This window comes from Loxodonta africana, chromosome 4, assembly GCF_030014295.1.
Source record: "Loxodonta africana isolate mLoxAfr1 chromosome 4, mLoxAfr1.hap2, whole genome shotgun sequence".
In the NCBI taxonomy this organism is placed as follows: domain Eukaryota; kingdom Metazoa; phylum Chordata; class Mammalia; order Proboscidea; family Elephantidae; genus Loxodonta; species Loxodonta africana.
In genome coordinates this window covers 99,017,622-99,036,087 of record NC_087345.1, presented here as the reverse complement: position 1 = coordinate 99,036,087, position 18,466 = coordinate 99,017,622, and the positions used below count along the sequence as shown (strand labels likewise).

Here is an 18,466-nt window from a genome sequence, read left to right as displayed (position 1 = left end):
AAATGCCAACAAGCGGCCATCTAAGATACATAAATTGGTCTCAACCCACCTGGAGCAAAGGCAAAGGAAGAACACCAAGGTCACACGACAACTAAGAACCCAAGAGACAGAAAGGGCCACATGAACCAGAGACCTACATCATCCTGAGACCAGAAGAACTAGTTGGTACCCGGCCACAATCGATGTCTGCCCTGTCAGGGAGCACAACAGACAACTCCTGAGGGAGCAGGAGACCAATGGGATACAGATCCCAAATTCTCATAAAAAGACCATACTTAATGGTATGACTGCGACTAGAGGAATCCCGGAGGCAATGCTCCCCAGACCTTCTGATGGCACAGGACAGGAACCATCCCCGAAGACAACTCATCAGACATGAAAAGGACTGGTCAGTGGCGGGGGAGAGAGATGCTGATGAAGAGTGAGCTAATTAAATCAGGTGGACACTGGAGAGTGTGTTGGCAACTCTTGACTGGAGGGGGGATGGGAAGATAGAGAGAGAGGGAAGACGGCAAAATTGGCACGAAACGAGAGACTGAAAGGGCTGACTCAATAGGGGGAGAGCAAGTGGGAGAAGGGAGTAAGATGTATGTAAACTTACATGTGACAGACTGATTGGAATGGTAAATGTTCACTTGAAGCTTAATAAAAATAAATTAAAAAAAAAAAGTTGCTTATTCAGAAAGGGCCTTGGAACCAGCTTTTTAGTAACTTTACCAGGTTTTTTCCTTTTTTTCTAAATGCCCTCTAAAGTTTAAGAATCACTTCCATAAGGAAATTATCTTCTTGGGACTCTACAATAACCCATTGCTGTCCAGTCGATTCCGACTCATAGCGACCCTAGATACAAGTAAATAAATCACTTAATAATTATATATATTTAATATGTACAAAATTAAAAATAATGAACGTAGACATTTGAAAACTGATGTCCTTTATATCAATGTAAGTGGAATTCAACATACACGTGCATGTGGACTAGATACATAAACGTCTTGAATAAGCCTGAAGTGGTACGGTGGTTGTCATTATTATTGAAATATAAGTTATTTTATCTAGTATTTACAGTGTACCATACACCACTTCAAGAGCATTATACTTACTATCTCATTTAAATCTCATAACAATCTTTTAGGTACCACTACTGGCCTCAATTTACAGATTAGGAAACAAATACAATGAGGTCACATCACTTGCAGGAGACCACACATTGGGAAGAACTGAAGTTGGGCATTAAACCCAGGCAGTCTGACTCTAGAACCCACATTCATAACTACTTTTTTTAGTGCCTCCCATTAAGGATTCTACATATAAATCATCACATTGATTAAAAGGCTTTAAAATTGGCAGTCAAGGCTAAATGGCAAATGGAAAATAACTCACAAGCACTGAATATCACAAATGAACTTTTATTTCATTTAAGTCACATCTAGTTGTAGTGAATCGTACTGCCATCAGCACCAGTTCAGAATTTGGAACCCCTAAAAGGCCCTCGGGGAGCAAGGTTATGCTCTCGGCTGTTAACCGAAAGGCCGGCGGTTCAAACTCACCAAATAGCTCTTCAGAAGAAAGACCTGGCAATCTGTTCCCATAAAGATTACAGCCTAGAAAACTGTATGAGGTAGTTCTACTCCGTCACATGGGGTTGCTATGAGTCAAAACCAACTAGAAGGCACCTAACAACAACATTTCCTCAGAGGATTTAGGCCAAGATTTAGAAGTAAATTATTTCTCCCTCATCCCTACCCCTAAAAAAAAAAAAAAGGTATTGCTAAATGGCACAAAGCACTTAAGCTAGAATAGTACCAGGAAAAAGTCCTGGAGATCTGGCCAAAAACGCAGTGCCTTGGACATTTAATAAAATGATTAAGTGTACAATGTATCACAATCTATTTCTTATTACATTTATGTTGCAATGAATGCCCCTCCTGCTGACAAAACATTTATATTATATATCTGCACAGACTGTACAGGGTAAAGAAACTTTTAAATACCAGTTTGAAGGAAATATTTCTTTGCTGTATTTACAGGATCATCCACATCTTCTGGCATAAGAAATAATTTTACAGCCTTCACCTTTAAAAACCAAGAAAGCAAATGTGTTAATAAAAATGACAAATTACTTACTTTTTTAAAAAAAGATGCAAATTCTCCGGCATCTTCGTAGAACAGACTTTTAACAAATATTTGATGCTGCAATTACATCTTTAGGCTTTCAAAAATTAAACAATGTTAAATTTATAAATAAACCTTCTGAACAAAGCAACTTTATACATAGGTTTAAAATATTATGAACTGAAAAAAGTGTCCTCCCTCCATGCCACCATTCCATAGTTCTACTTCTCTCATTCTTTACCTATATTTACACTGTGTACGTAAAGTGTAAACAACTATATATATATCATAGTGACCCTATAGGACAAAGTAGAGTAGAACTGCCCCATATGGTTTCCAAGGAGTACCTGGTGGATTCAAACTGCTGACCTTTTGGTTAGCAGCCTTAGCTCTTAACCACTATGCCATCAGGGTTTCCATATATATAAATATATATATACACACACACACACATATATATATTTTAAACATAACACAGACAACAAAAATGGGTGAAGAAACAAACACTGAAGAATGACAGGCCATTAAAATTTCATTCATAGTTTCGATTTCCTGAATTCTTTGGTCTTAAAAATAACTGCCAACTTAATATTTTCTTTTGAATCCTAAATAGATGAAAAAATGGGTTTTTAAAAATTTTTTAATGGTACTTTTTTTTTATACCTAGTTTCTGTATTTAACCACTGGGATTTATTTCTAAGTATTTGTCTTAGAGTAAGAAGAATCTTAAAATAGGTCATTCAACCCAATATCCTACTCAACCTACTTTTATGGTATTCATTCATTCAACAAACATTTGCTAAGAAGCTGGTTCATTCAAGTAAATATTATTAAGCATCTCCATGTGCTAGATATAGACTACTGGATGCCAGGGACAGAATGTTGAGCAAGGGAGACATGATCCCTGTCCTATCAAAACTCACTGTCTACTGGAAAAAATTAAACAAGCAATAATAATGAAATGTAATAAAACTGAAGATAGGAAGTCCAGGATGCTGCCAGGTCACAGCATAAGGAGAATTCCTTTGTCTTAGGGAGTTGGATGAGAATGATATTTAAATTGAGATATAAAAAACATAAAGTTTGGGGGCAGGGGATGCTTCAAGCAAAGGAAAGAAAGCATAGCTTTCTAGCTGCAGGAGCCAGCCTCAAAGATGGCCCCCAATGATCCTCACCTCCTGGTACCCCTGCCCTTGTGTACTCCGCTCCCACATTCTATCGGGGTTGGTCTGTGTGACCAGTAGAGTATGACAGAAGTGAAGGTATGTCACTTTCAAGATTAGGTTATAAAGGACACTGTAGTTTCTGTTTTGTTGTATATCCCTCACTTTCTTGCACTCTTGGACTCTCTCCTCTGGAGAAAGCCCTGTGGCGATAAACTGAGCCTCTTGCAAAGAGCTATGTGAGGAGCCTGGAAGCAGATCCCCCAACCCCAGTCAAGTCTTCAGAGCTGCAGCCCTGGCCTGGCGTCTGACTGCAACCTCTGGAGAGACCCTGAGCCAGAACATGCAGCTAAGTCACTCCAAGATTTCTGACCTGCAAAAATTGTGTGAGATAATAAATGTTTCTTCTTTCAAACCACTATATTTTAGGGTAATCTATGCAGCAATAGATAACTAATACCCTAACCTGTTGCCATCAAGTCAATTCCGACTCATAGCAACCCTATAGGATAGACTAGTACTGCCCCATAGAGTTTCCAAGGAGTGCCTGGTGGATTTGAACTGCCAACCTTTTGGTTAGCAGATGTAGCTCTTAACCACTACACCACGAGGGTTTCCAACTAATGCCCTAGTAAAGTCAAAAAAAAAAAAAAAACAATTCAGGAGGACAGAGTATGAAGCTTGAAAAGGTAGGAGGGGGGCCATTCAGCTTTTGCTTAAAATGCTATGGGAAAGAGAAAAAGACATTTCTTTGGGAGAAAGAAGTCCACTCCTTTGGACAACTGTTAGAAAAGCCTTTCTTACACTAGGCTAAAACTTGGCCCCTTGAATTTCTAGTACCAGAGCGTTAATAGCCTAATCATATTTTGTCTCAAACAGGTATGAAACACAAGAACATCTCAATCAGTTTGCTTTCTTATAGTATGTTGCCAAGAATTTAACAGCTGCTCAGTAAACGTTCAATAATGTAACATACATGGTATATGTATATGTATATGTGTGTGTACACAGCGTTTATATGCTGGTGTTGAGAACACAAGTATAACTGATGGACAAGATCCTATTTTAAAAATCCATACCATTTCACTCTTCAGCAAAGCCAATCCAATTTGGTCTGTATGAACCTTCCTTCCCTTCCCAAATCTCTGAGGTCCATAGTAATTCACAAAACCTTTAATCTATGAACACAAAATTTTACAATTAATTAACGTATATAATATTTGTGTCAAAATATGTAAGCAAGTCTTTCTCTTCATATTTATTTTAATAAAAGAACCTTGTAATCAGCAATACGCAGATGGGGACCAAATGGTCTGAGAAATGCAATACAGGTAGTCTCTGACTTGAAACAGGGCTCCTTTCTGACCACTCCAAGTCGTAAATCAGTTCTAACGTAAGTCAAACATCTCACTTTTTATTTTTTCATTATCATTGCCTCTTGTTATTAGCATCTTTATAAATTCGGCACTGTTTTGAACAATAAATCACAAAACTGAACATCTGCAGGTGAATGTCTGAGAATGACAACATCAGCAATTTATGGGCTACAACATATTGCTAACAATAAGATATATATAAAAAAAGTCATTAAGTGTGGTTCATCATAACTCAAATATGTCATAAGTTGAAGACAACCACTACAGTTAGAGAATAAAAGGTAGAAGAAGAAATGATTAAAAGCTAGAAAATAGGACCACTGGGGAGCAGGGGGAACCAGCTGCCATCAAGTTGACTCTGACTCATGGTGATCCCATGTATAAAGACGACTTAAAAAATACATTGGGGGTGGGGGTGGGAAAGGAAGACAACACTTAGGGGACACGCACAACACTTAGGAGACATGGAGCTTCTGTTAAGGGTGATGGAGAAATTCAGGAATAGCTAACGGTGATGACTGAACATGACGTACATATTTAATATCACTCAACTGTCCAAGTGAAGATTGTTGAAATGGTAAATGTTTTGTTACCTGTATATTTACCACAATCAAAAAAAAAATACTTCTGCTTTCCATTCATATTACTGAAGAGGTTTTCTGGAATGAGGGGCTTCGAGTTCTAAAATCAGGAAATTCTAGGCAATCTGGGATGAGTTGTTCACCGAATACTTAGACCTGATCTCTGCCCTGAAGCTTTGTTTTATTTTGAGAACTTTCTATCTAGAAATGCTGAGATTAAGAAACAGATTTTCCAACCCAGCAAGCCCTTCTCTATATAACATTTCTTTCTTTAGTTCATCTCTCTCCTATCACATTTTATCATAGGCAGTGAGAAGCCAGGTGATACTTTCTACATTCTGCCTGGAAATCTCCTTAGCTAGATCATCAAGTTCCTTAGGTTCATTTCCTAGCTTCCACGTTACTGATGGTGACAGTGTTGCCTACTTTTCTGCCACAATAATAAAGGTTGCATTTTCCCCAGCTTTCAATAACATTTTTCTTACTTTCCCTTAAGCTCTTATCAATAGCCTCTCTTCAAGGTCCTTTATATTTCTGCTAATACTCTATTCAAGGTCCTTGGGCTTTTATTAACATTCTCCTTTAGGCTCTTTAGACTTTGATTAACACATTCCTCAGAGCCCCTCTGGCTTCTGTCCGTTGACTAGTCCAAAGAAAATTGCACACGTTTTACGTTTCTGTAACAGAAGCCTCCTATTTCCAGGCAACAAAATCTGTTCCAACATCTATTGCTGATAACAATACACCCCAAACATTACTGGCTTAAAACAAACATCTTTTTTTTTTTTTTTTCCTCAAGAATCCATAATTTAGGCAAGGCTCAATAGGAAAAGTAAGTGTCATGGATTGAATTGTGTCCCCAGAAAATATGTGTATCAATTTGGCTAGGATAAATTGTGTGATTGTCCACCATTTTGTCATCTATTGAGATTTTCCCGTGTTGTAAATCCTATCTCTATGAAGTTGATGAGACGGGATTAGTGGTAGTTACGTTAATGAGGCAGGATCCAATCTACAGGATTGGATTGCGTCTTCAGCCAATCTCTTTTGAGATATAAAAGAGAGAAGTGAGCAGAGAGACAGGGGATCTCATACCACCAAGACAGCAGCACTGGGACCAGAGCTCATCCTTTGGACCTGGGGTCCCTGTGCCTGAGACGCTCCTCAGCAAGGGAAGATTGATGCCAAGGACCTTCCCCGAGAGCTAACAGAGGAAGAAAACCTTCCCTTGGAGCTGATGCCCTGAATTTGGACTTCTTAGACTGTGAGAGAATAAATTCCTGTTTGTTGAAGCCATCCACTTGTGGTATTTCTGTTATAGCAGTACTAGACAACTAAGACAATAAGTCTCTGTTCTATGCAGCATTAGCTAATGAGACGAGCAGGGCTACAGGATGCACTGTCCAAAATGAAAGTCTTGAAACTCATATGGCTGTCAAGTTTATACTAGCTGTTAGCTCCTTTCCATAGGGTGGCTTGCTTCCTCACAGCACAGTGGCTGGTTTCCAAGAGTACACACCTCAAGTGAACTGAAAGCTTCCAGTTTCTTAAAGCCTAGGCCCAGACAATGGCATGGCATTACTTTTTTTGACTCTATTGGTCAAGCAGTTACAGGGTCTTGATTCAAGGTGAGGAGACAAAGACCTCATCTCCTGATGGGAGGTAAATCTTGAGGCCATGTTTTAAACTGTCACATTGCTCAGAATAAATAGAAAATTGTAATTTACTATTACAACCATTAAAGAAATTGGTCAGTAGTTAAATATGTTCTCACAAAGGAAAAACCAGGCCTAGACGGTTTCTTGAAAGATAAATGAGTCCTCCACCCTCATATATTTATTCAGCCAACAATTATTATTGAGCACCAAATCAAGGACCGCTCAATAAAAAATGCTAAGGTAATTTGTTTTTGGCATGGTACAAAAGAAATTGTATCCTTACCTCATGCCATTCACAAAAGCCAACTGCAAACAGAGTAAGTACTCCTGTATTAAATATCATAGTTAAATTTGGAAAAAATAATATCAGATACCATCCTGAAATAGTCAGAGTTTAAACCATCCATTTAAATTATTTAAGGTTATATACAATCTAAATAATTCTATGTTTATAACAATCAGAGTTGCATTCCTCTAAACAAAACTTCAAAAGGCTCCTTGAAGAATCCTGATCAAAAGGGGGAAACTATTGCCTTGAGATAATCTTTAAACCTTAAACCAAAAATATCCCCTGAAGTTTTCTGAAAACCAAGTAACATTTTAACTTAACTAGTAAAGAATGTCTGCCTTGAGAATTGTGCTCTTTTAAGATCCATTTATATGGCATCAAAGTGACAACAGCATATTGAAAGATTAGATAGGAAACTTAGGGGGCAGTGAGTTTATGTTAATGGACAAGGAACAAATTGGAAAAGGAGGGTGAGAATGGTTGCACAATTTCAAGAACGTAATCAATGCCACTTAACTGTACAAGTAGAAATTGTTGAATTGGTGTATGTTCTGCTATGTATATTCTCAATGACGACAAAAATAAAATAAACAATTTTATAATGTTTTCCCTAAAAAATAATAATAATAAGACTCCTTGATTTCAGGGCTTCTCAACATCCTTTCCTGATCATAAAAATTAAAGAAAAGTTGACTAAAGCTAAAATGATTCATAATGGAAACTTGATAATATATCCTTAAGTGCCAAATGAAAGACAGGTAATAAATTCTATCAGAGTTCAGAGAAATCACCTCCTTTTTTTTTTTGAAGGATATCATTTTAATAAGTTTTCCAGGAAAAAAAAAATGTAGAATTTTAGATAGGTCAAGAAAAAAAGCCATATGAAGAATATACAATCAGGCAATTTCTATAAATAGGTGAATGTCCTAGATCAAAAATATCTTAAGTTGGAAGATACTTTCTTGATTCTAAGACATAATATTGATTAAAAATCAGTTTTTTTATTTGTATAAAATTGTGTAAAAAGGATTCTGTACTCAGAAACTTAGTGTTTCTCAATTTTGACTGCAGAGTAATCATATAGGGAGTTTTGTTTTTGTTTTTTAAGTTTTTTTAAGCCCTTATCCAAAATGTTTTTATGTAATTGGTTTGGCAGTAGAGACTGACCACTAAATTTTTTTAAAAGCTCCCCAGGTTGGGAATTACTGGCCTAGATCAGGAGTTGGCAAACTATAGCCCAAAAGTGCAATCTGGCCCAGCACTTGTTTTTATAAATAAAGTTTTATTGGGACACAGACGTGCTCATTCATTTATGTATTATCTATGGCTGCTTCCATACTACAATAGCAGTAACTGCAACAGAAACCATATACCTGCAAAGCCAAAAGTATTTATTATCTGGCCATTTAAAGAAAAATGATCAGATCCAGATGATCAGGCTATGGTTGTACATATACATTTAGATGTCCAGCAAATGTCATTTAAAAGTTTATGTTAAGTAATTCTTTATAGGAAGACATAATGAAATGTATATGGTTTATCATTTATATACATTGAAACAATTCAAAGTTAGATTAAAAAGAAAAGACTGTATATTTCTTTAAAAAAGTAATACATTCATTGCTCAAACATTTCTGACAAGAATTACTGAACAAAATTTCAAAAAATAAATGTCTCTGCCTAAAATTCTACTCTGTATGGTAAATGTTTTTTTAAAAAAAAAAAAAAAAATCTCTTCCAATGTAAAGATCTTTTTCCCCTCTGAGAAACTCTACATATTTTTTTTTGTTTTCAATCACATTAAGAAAATAAAAAAAAATGTAAGTTCAATGGCTCTAAGAAAAGGTAAAAAAGAAAAGCTTCCTTTGTTGCTTCAGTGGAATACTCTGTTTTAAAATTGAGTTTTCTTACCTTAACAGTTTCTATTGCCTCCAAAATTCTCTCTTTCAGATGTGCAGAATCATTGATTTGTTTTTTTAAATTTCTGATAATAATATCAAAGTGATTTCCTTTCAGCTGACCAAGTCTAAGGGATTCATCTACAGATCGAATATTAAACACATTCATTCTTTTCTTTTCAATTTCTTTTTCAATATTTTTTAACCTATAAATGATAAATCATATACACTCAGTTAAATTTTGCATTTTAAAATGACTTTATATAAGATTTTAAAATGACAGTTATATTTCAATGCCAGACACCCACTTATATTAGAATATTAATGCAGGGGGCAGAGCAAGATGGTGAAGTGAGTGAAAGCTCCCATTGACTCCTCCAGCAACTAACCACTGAACAATGAATAAAAATAAGCACAGGCTGGTATCTCAGAATTTCAGATAGCAGCTGAAGTATTACAGAGTCCAGGAGCAGAAGAGAGGAGGAGCATGAACAGCATGTAAGTTGGGAGACTCTACCTACTAACCTTGGGAATGCTCGTCCATCGCAGCCACTATGGGATGGGGCTGGGCTACACCCCAAACAGGGAACACAGAAAGGGAACTAATCTGAGGAAGCTGTAGCCTTATGTTTTTCAAGATGGTGCAAACTGACCATGGGCATTCCATTCACAGATCGCACGGGGCGGGGGGGGGGGGGCCGTGAAGGGAGACTGTGGCACTGAGAGAAAGTGCTGTTGAATCTTGCTGAGGCCCAAGACCAGGGCTGGGAGGAACTGCAAGGGCAGCAGGTTATGGAGAATACTTCAGACTGACAGGTGACACAGAGGGAAATGGCTGGCTCCCTGCCCACAGCAGGACACCATGGGAGAGCCTGTGCTGCCGTGGCCATGAGGGAAAGACATAGAGAACCCCCCCATCCTCCACACAGGAGAGTTGAACCCCACCGCTTACATCAGTATCTGCAATCACCAAAGCGTGCTCCCACACATGTGTACTGAATTCCACAGATCAAGCATCCAGAACTCCTGAATAAAGAAACTAAGGATAAGAGTGCCCTCTGGTGATCCTCAGGAGACGATACCAAGCCCACTGCTGCTGGGTCAACTCTGTCTCATAGCGACCCTGTGGGACAGAATGGAGCTGCCCTGTGGGGTTCCCAGGGCTGAGAGTCTTTGTGGAGGTGGGCTGCCATATGTTTCCCCAACAGAGTGGCTGGTGGGTGCAAGCCCTGGCCTTCCAGCTGGCAGCCAGGCGTTTGGCCACCGTGCCACCAGAATACCCAATCAGAAAATTTTCTCACAGAAACCAGAATACAAAGTTAAATTTAAAAAAAAGATAGCAAAATGGCTCAAGTTCAGCAAAAAGTAGTGAAACACACAAACCCACAAGAGAAGAATGAAAAATCAAAAGGAAAACATGTAGAAGAGGAAATTTCTTCTGGAGGCCAGACAAGCAAAAGGAATTGATAATTTACAGACTATGGTGCTAAATATGTTTAAAGAAAGCAAAAAGCACACAGAAAACAAACTAGCTGAGTCAGGAAACAAATGGAGAGATAAAATGAGAGACTCAACAAGGAAGCTGAAATTATAACAAAAAAAAGAGACAACTGCTGGAGCTGAAGAACAAAGCAACTGAATTAGAAAAGAGAAATACGAGCAAAAGAGTTGAACAGATATAAGATACCATAAGTGAACCAGAAGACAAAATAACTGAATTTACCAAGTCTCAAGAGAAACAAAAGAAAAGAACAAAGAAAGGGAACAAACTCAAAAGGAAAATATGGGATTCAATTAAGAAATCAAACATTAAAATTACTGGAATCCCAGTGTATCACGACAACAATAAAGGTATAGAAACAATTTTCCAAGAGATAATCAGAGAGACCTAAACAGAGAACCAAGCCTTCAAATACAGGAAGCTACATGAACCCCAATCAGAAGAAACACAAAAAGATCAACTCTGTACCATATCCTAATAAAATTTTTGAAAACCAAAGACAAGGAGAGAATTCTCAAAACAGCAAGAGAAAAATGCAATATACCATACCAAGGATCTTGCAAAAAAATCAGTGCAAATTTCTCCCCAGAAACTCTAGTGGCCAGAAGACAATGGAGCAACATATATAAAATGCCGAACAAAACCAATTGCCAACCACAAATTCTTTACCCAGCAAAGTTGTCATTCAAAAGCTAGGGGGAAATCAAGACATTCCCAAACAAACAGAAGCTCTGGAAATTTGCCACTACCAGACCAGCTTTGCAAGTATTACTGAAGACAGTACTCCAAGTAGAAAGACAAGAGCATTAAATACCTGTATCTATACACAGGGAAAAAATTAAAAATGAGAGAGAGAGAGATCTCTTAAAAAACACAACACAGGCAATCATAAGGACCAAAGTATATGATATTCTCAGGGAATAAACTCAATAATTAAATCCCCCAATCTATACAACATCAAATTTGTAAGAAATAAACAGAGTAAACTTATCAAATATAGGTTGTTATATTGACGTTAACAGAGACACACCAATAAAAATAGGACAGAGAGCAGCATATCAGGAATAGATTCATTGCATTAAGGTTGTATGTTAACTGTTGTTCATGTTAAACCTTGTTGCAACTGTAAGTTGTGTAATGTAACATATGTGGTACCACAAAGAATTCACCAAGAAAAAACATTCAGGAGAAGGAAGAAAGCAAAAAGGCTTATCACAAGAAAGCAGCCAAATACAAACAAAAACAGAAAAATCAGAATAAAAAAACAAAGATATGAAACTCCCCCTCCCCCCCCAAAAAAAACAAATAGCAAAATGAGTAAGGTACACACTTTATTTTCAGTAATAACCTTAAATGTAAATGGTCTAAATGTCCCAAGCAAAAGGCAGAGAGTGACAGAATGGATAAAAAAACATGAACTATCATTTTCCTGTCTACAAGAAACACACCTTACACATAGGAACACAAACAGACTGAAAATAAAAGGATGGAGAAAAAAGATACCATGCAACCAGCAATAAAAAAGAGGAGGATGGTCATACTGATTTCAGATAAAATAGACTTTAAATCAAAATCTAGTACAAGAGATAAAGAAGGACATTATGTAATAATAAAAGGGTCAGTTCAGCAAGAAGACATAACAATTACAAATATATATGCACCTAACAGCAATGAACCAAAATACATGAAACAAATACTGACTAATATGAAAGGAGAGATACACAACTCCACAAGAACAGTAGGGGACTTCAATACACCTCTTTCAATTATAGACAGAACATCTAAAAAGAAGATCACTAAAGACATTGAGAACTTAAACAAAACCATCAGCCAACGGACCTAACGGACATATTTAGAACACTCTACCCAGCATCAAAACAATACACATTATCCTCCAGTGCACGTGGATCATCTTCTGGAACAGACCATATGCTAGGACACAAACAAGTCTTAACAAATTTAAAGACTGAAATCATACAAAGCATCTTTTCTGACCATAATGGTATGAAGCTAGAGATCGACAGCAGGAAAAATATGGGGGGAAAAAAAACATGGAAACTAAATAATACACTACTAAAAAACTATTGGGTCATAGAATAAATCAATAGTGAAATTAAAAAATTCCTAGAATCAAATGAAAATGAAAACACAAAGTACCAAAACCTTTAGGACACAGCAAAAGGAGTATTCAGAGGGAAATTCATAGCAATAAATGCCTACATTAAAAAAGAAGATCCAAAATCATGAACTTGAACTGACAACTTGAACAAACAAAAAAGAACTGCAAAGAAGACAAAAGATACTGGGAAAAAAAAGTGAAGTAATAAAGATCATGGCAGAAATAGAAAATAGAAAACAATAGAAAGTATCAACAAAACCAGAAGTTGGTTCTTTGCAAGGATTAATAAAATAGAAAAACCACTGGCTAGATTGACAAAAAAAACAGAAGAGGCAAATAACCAAATTTAGAAATGAAACTGATGACATTACAACCAATCCAACAGAGATAAAGAAGATCACAACTGATTATTATGAAAAACTGCACTGCAACAAATTTTAAAGCCTAGATGAAATGGACAAATTCCTAGGAACACATTACCTACCCAAACTAACACAAACAGGTAGAAAATTTAAAGAGACCCATTACAAAAGAAGATACTGAAGATGTCATCCAAAAACTGCCAACAACAACAAAAAAAAGCTCAGGACCAGATGGCTACACTGGAGAATTCTACCAAACATTGAGAGAAGAGTTGACACCAATCTTACTCAGTCTCTTCTAAAACAGTACCTTCTAAAATGTAGAAAAGGGAACACTACCAAACTCGTTCTATGAAGCCAGCATAACCTTGATACCTATACCAGGCAAAACCAAAAAAATAAATAAATAATAATCCTGTTGCCATCAAGTGGATTCCGACTCATAATGATCCTATAGGACAGAGCAGAACTGCCCACAGGGTTTCCAAGAAACAGCTAGTGGATTCAAACTGCCGACTTTTTGGTTAGCAGCCAATCTCTTTAACCATTGCACCACCAAGCAAAGATATCACAAAAAAAGAAAACTACAGACCAATAACTCTTATGAACAGGAATGCAAAAATTTTCAACAAAATTCTAGCCAACAGACTTCAGCAACATATCAAAAAAATCATACACTATGATTGAGTGGGATTCATACCAGCTTTACAATGGTGGTTCAACATTAGAAAATCAATCAATGTAATCCACCACATAAATAAGGAAAAGACACCTTTGCCCAGTGTAATATGTCATTTGATTTCTTGACTGCTGCTTCCATGGATGTTGATTGAGGATCCAAGTAAAATGAAATCCTTGCTACAGCAGTAAGAAAAGAACGAGAAATAAAAGGTATCCAGATTGGAAAGGAAGAAGTAAAACTATATTCGCAGATGACATGATCCTATACATAGAAGACCCTAAAGATTCCACACAAAAAAACTGCTGGAACTAATAGAAGAATTTAGCAACACTGCAGGGTACAAGATCAACACACAAAAATCAGCTGGGTTCCTGTACGGTAACGAAGACTACTCTGGAAAAGATATCAAGAAAACAATACCTTTTATAATATCCCCCAAATCAATAAAATACCTAGGAATTAACCTAAACCTATAATTTTTAAAATAAAAATTATAAAACACTACTACAAGAGAACTACAAAAATGGAAAGTCATCTAGTACTCACAGATTGGAAGACTAATATAGTGAAAATGTCAATTCTACCTAAAGCAATCTACAGATACAATGTAATCCCTATATAAATTCCAACAACATTCTTAACTGCAACAGAAAAATGACTAACTTCATCTGGAAAGGAAGGAAGCCCCAAATGACCAAAGCAACATTGAAGAAAACGAACAAAGCAGGAGGCTTCACGCTCCCTATATCTAAACATACTATTATAGCCACGGTAATCATGACAGCCTGGTGTTGGTTCAACAATAGACAAATAGGCCAGTGGAACAGAATTGAGAACTCAAAATTAAACCCAGCCATCCACAGACAACTGATTTTCAACAAAGGGTCAAAGCCCATTCAGCGGAGCAGAAACAGTCTCTTTACTAAATGGTGCTGGCAAAACTGGCTACCTACCTGCAGAAAAATGAAACAGGTCCCATACCTCACGCCATACACAAAAACTAACTCAAAATGGATCAGAGACCTAAATGTTAAACCTAAAACCATAATATTCTTTGGAGTTGTCTATGGGACCTAATGTTTTATTTAAAAAAAGGGATAACAAACATAATAACAAATGTATGAGTAGAAGACAAAATAGATAAATGGGACCTCAAAAAATTAAAAACTTATGCTCATCAAAAGACTTTATTAAAAGAATAGACAACCTACAGAGTGGGAAAAAACCTTCAGAAATGATTTATCCAATAAGGTCTAATGTCTAAAATTTATAGAAAACTGCAATGGCTCAACAACAAAAAGACAAACAACCCAATCACAAAACGGGCAAAGGACAAGAACGACGAGGACATCTAAGCAGCCAACAAATATATGAAAAGATGTTCACAATCATTAGCCTTAGAGAGATACAAACCAAAACTACAGTGAGATACCATCTTACCCCAGCTAAAATGGCACTGATAAAAAATAAAAAAAACAGATAACAACAAATGTTGACAAAGATGGGTGGAGATTGGAACCCTTATCCATTGCTGGTGGGACTGTAAAATGGTACAACCACGATGGATAACGGTACGGCGCTTTCCCAAAAAACTAGAAACAGACCTACCCTACAATCCAGCAACCCCACTCCTATGTATATACTCTAGAGACCTCAAACTAATAGCATGAGTAGACATGCGCACCTATGTTCATTGCTCCTTTATTCACAATAACAAATGGAAACAAGAGATGAATGTATAAGCAAATTGTGCTACATACATACAATGGAATACTATGCAACCATAAAGAACAATGATGAGTCCACGAAACATAACATAGTTCGCAAAAATCATAATCTGCATCCTAGTGAAGTGAGTAGCGTCTGAGGTCTTAAAAGCTTGTGAGCGGCCATCTGAAACACAACTAACTATGGGTTCTCCACTTGCCAGGAGCAAAACAGTAAGATGGTAACCAAAAGCTCAGAGAAGAAACGAGTCTGCAAGAGCCACAACTTCATCTACCCTGAGACCAGAACAACCAGATGGTGTCTGGTTTCCACCACTGATTGTTCTGACCGGGGTAACAACAGATGGTCCTGAATAGAATAGGATTAAAATATGAAGCTGAACTCAGATTTCTATTAAAAAAAAACACAAACTGAAACAGTAGAGAAAGGAGGACTCCCTGAGACTATCGCCCTGACACACTCTTTAAGCCTAGAACCAAGCCTATCCCGAGATCACCTTTTAGTGAAATAGCAGAGTGGCACACAAAATAAAGGATATTAACCATAAGATCTGTGCTCTACTTAAACACCATCAGTATGAGGACCAAAAGGTCAAAAATTACTAAAAAGCAAAGATGAGAAGTACTGGAAATGGAACAAAAAAAACATTATTTAAGAGAATGTTGACACGTTGTGATAAATGTAACTAATGTCACTGAACAATTTGTATAGAAAGTATCAAATGGGAACCTAATTTGCTGTGTAAACTTTCACCAAAAACTCAATATTATTTAAAAAAAAAAAGAATATTACTGCTAAGTTTTCTTTTGGAATGCTCAAAAGTTAATTTGCTATTTCAACAAAATGTGCTCTAAAAACCCATTATTATAAAATTATATAAATATTGTTATTTTAAGGACCTGAAGATGTATTTCTATTGCCATCACCTTATCTATGTAAGTCTTCTGACTTCTCCTTAGTTCAAGTGCTAGAACCTCCTAACTATACTCCTGCTCTTCCTGCCCCTAGATATTGCCCCTTTCCTCCTCAGTTTCTCTTCCCCCAATATTACCACAAAAACCATTAGCACCACAGGACTGTCCTAAAATTCTGCTGTAAACACTTGCTGACTCAAACTTTCAACTGTTCCCCAACATTTAGAGAACAGAGTCCAATTATCTCAGTATAACTTTTAAGATCCTGCAAGATCTGGTATAAAATTTTCTTTGCATTCATATTTTCTGTAGTCCTTATAGGAACTGTTTTATTAGGCAGTTTCTTTAACTTACTGACCCACTAAATATACCTTCAGCTTTTCTACATCTGCTAAAATCCTACAATACTTAAAGAGTAATTAAAATTCCATGCCCATATTAAAAAAGTTTATGAAGAAAATATTCTACATCCTACTTTGGAGAGTAGCATCTAGGGTCTTAAAAGCTTGTGAGTGGCCATCTAAGATATTCCATTGGTCCGACGATGTCTGGAGCAAGGGAGAATGAAAAAAACCAAAGACACACGCAATTTTAGTCCAAAGGACTACTGGACCACAACGACAACAGCTTCCACCAGATTGAGTCACAATAGAGGGTCCAGGACAGTGCTGTAGAAAAATGTAGAACAGAATTCTAACTCACAAAAACAGACTGGAGTTACTGGTCTGACAGAGACTGGAGAAACCCTAAGAGTACGGCCCCCGGACACCCTTTTAACTCAGTACTAAAGTCACTCCTGAGGTTCACCCTTCAGCCAAAGATTAGACAGGCCTATAAAACAAACAATAACACATGTAGCTCAACCATGTGTATGAGACTAAATGGGTATACCAGCCCAGGGGCACGAATGAAAAGGCAGGAGGGGACAGGAAAACTGGATGAATGGAAATGGGGAATACAAGGTTGAGAAGGGGAGAGTGTTGAGACATTGCAGAGTTGGCAACCAATGTCACAAAACAATTTGTATATTAATTGTTTAATGAGAAACCAATTTGCTCTGTAAACTTTCACCTAAAGTACAATAAAATTAACATGGTTTTGAAAGATTTCATGACATAAATTTCATAAAATATTTATTATTTCCCTTTAAAAAAGGTAAAAAATTTTAAATAAAATATTTAAATTAATAAAAAATTTCATGGCATAAATTTCATAAAATATTTATTATTTCCCTTTAAAAAAGGTAAAAAATTTTAAATAAAAATTTTAAATAAAAAATCTCGAAGCAAATAGATCAAAATATTATCATGGTTATTTCTAAGTAGTAGAATTATCAGTGACTTTCCATTTCTTTTTTAGAATTTTTTCTATTTTCTAAATTTTCCCCATTGAACATGTACTACTTTTACAATTACTAAAAAAAAAAAAAATTTTAAATCCGATTGAGGTGAGAAGGCAGGCTAAATCTGTGTACTTCACATTCTACTTAATAAAGATTTCTTTTAAATGGTAGGAAACCAAGAAAATAAAGGAAAACAATTATATAGAGAGAAAATTATTTATAAGACACTATCCTAAAAACTTTTTTTATCCTAAATATACTTATTTCAATATAGTATGAGATGTTATATACAACTCAGATAATTTAAATTCTACTACTTCTTAAAGTTTCTATTCTGAAACTGCCCATATTTTCAACATAAATTTAAGACATAACTCTATTTAGAAGGTAGCTACATTATAAATGCAGAATGCGCTGTTCAGTAAGCCTGTAATCAATTAATTAACACAGCAGTGAGGTTCTTATGTTCTCAGATTATTCCGGGTTCTTAATATTTTATTTGATACAATACGAAAAGTAAAATTCTATCTTGTAAAGCAATGTTTTATTACCTCTCTGGAGTCACTTTTCTAACAACCATTGCTTGATAGGTGATGGCTTTCTTGTCTTTAAGGCCTGCATAACTGAAATCTGAAGGAATCACACCAAGTTGGATAGCTAAAAAGCCAACTGCCTCAAACATTTCCAGATTCTCCTTTCGCAGGGTGAAAGCTGAAACAAAAAACATCCTAGCTTACA

The 18,466-nt window shown here is 36.3% G+C and overlaps 1 protein-coding gene across 5 annotated transcripts in view; it reads right to left on the bottom strand.

Annotated features, from left to right (window-relative positions):
• PUS7L (pseudouridine synthase 7 like) overlaps positions 1 to 18,466 on the bottom strand; it is a 50,644-nt gene that overhangs the window by 23,560 nt on the left and 8,618 nt on the right. For 4 of the 5 annotated variants that reach the window (XM_010595939.3, XM_003405725.4, XM_010595933.3 and 1 more), the window contains exons 3-6: positions 18,280 to 18,439; positions 9,094 to 9,286; positions 4,358 to 4,456; positions 1,995 to 2,076 (exon numbers count right to left, since the gene is read on the bottom strand). In XM_010595939.3, the coding sequence (XP_010594241.2) occupies positions 1,995 to 2,076; positions 4,358 to 4,456; positions 9,094 to 9,286; positions 18,280 to 18,439 (534 nt within the window). The remainder of the gene's footprint in view (positions 1 to 1,994; positions 2,077 to 4,357; positions 4,457 to 9,093; positions 9,287 to 18,279; positions 18,440 to 18,466) is intronic. The other variant, XM_064284364.1, reaches the window with a different exon arrangement.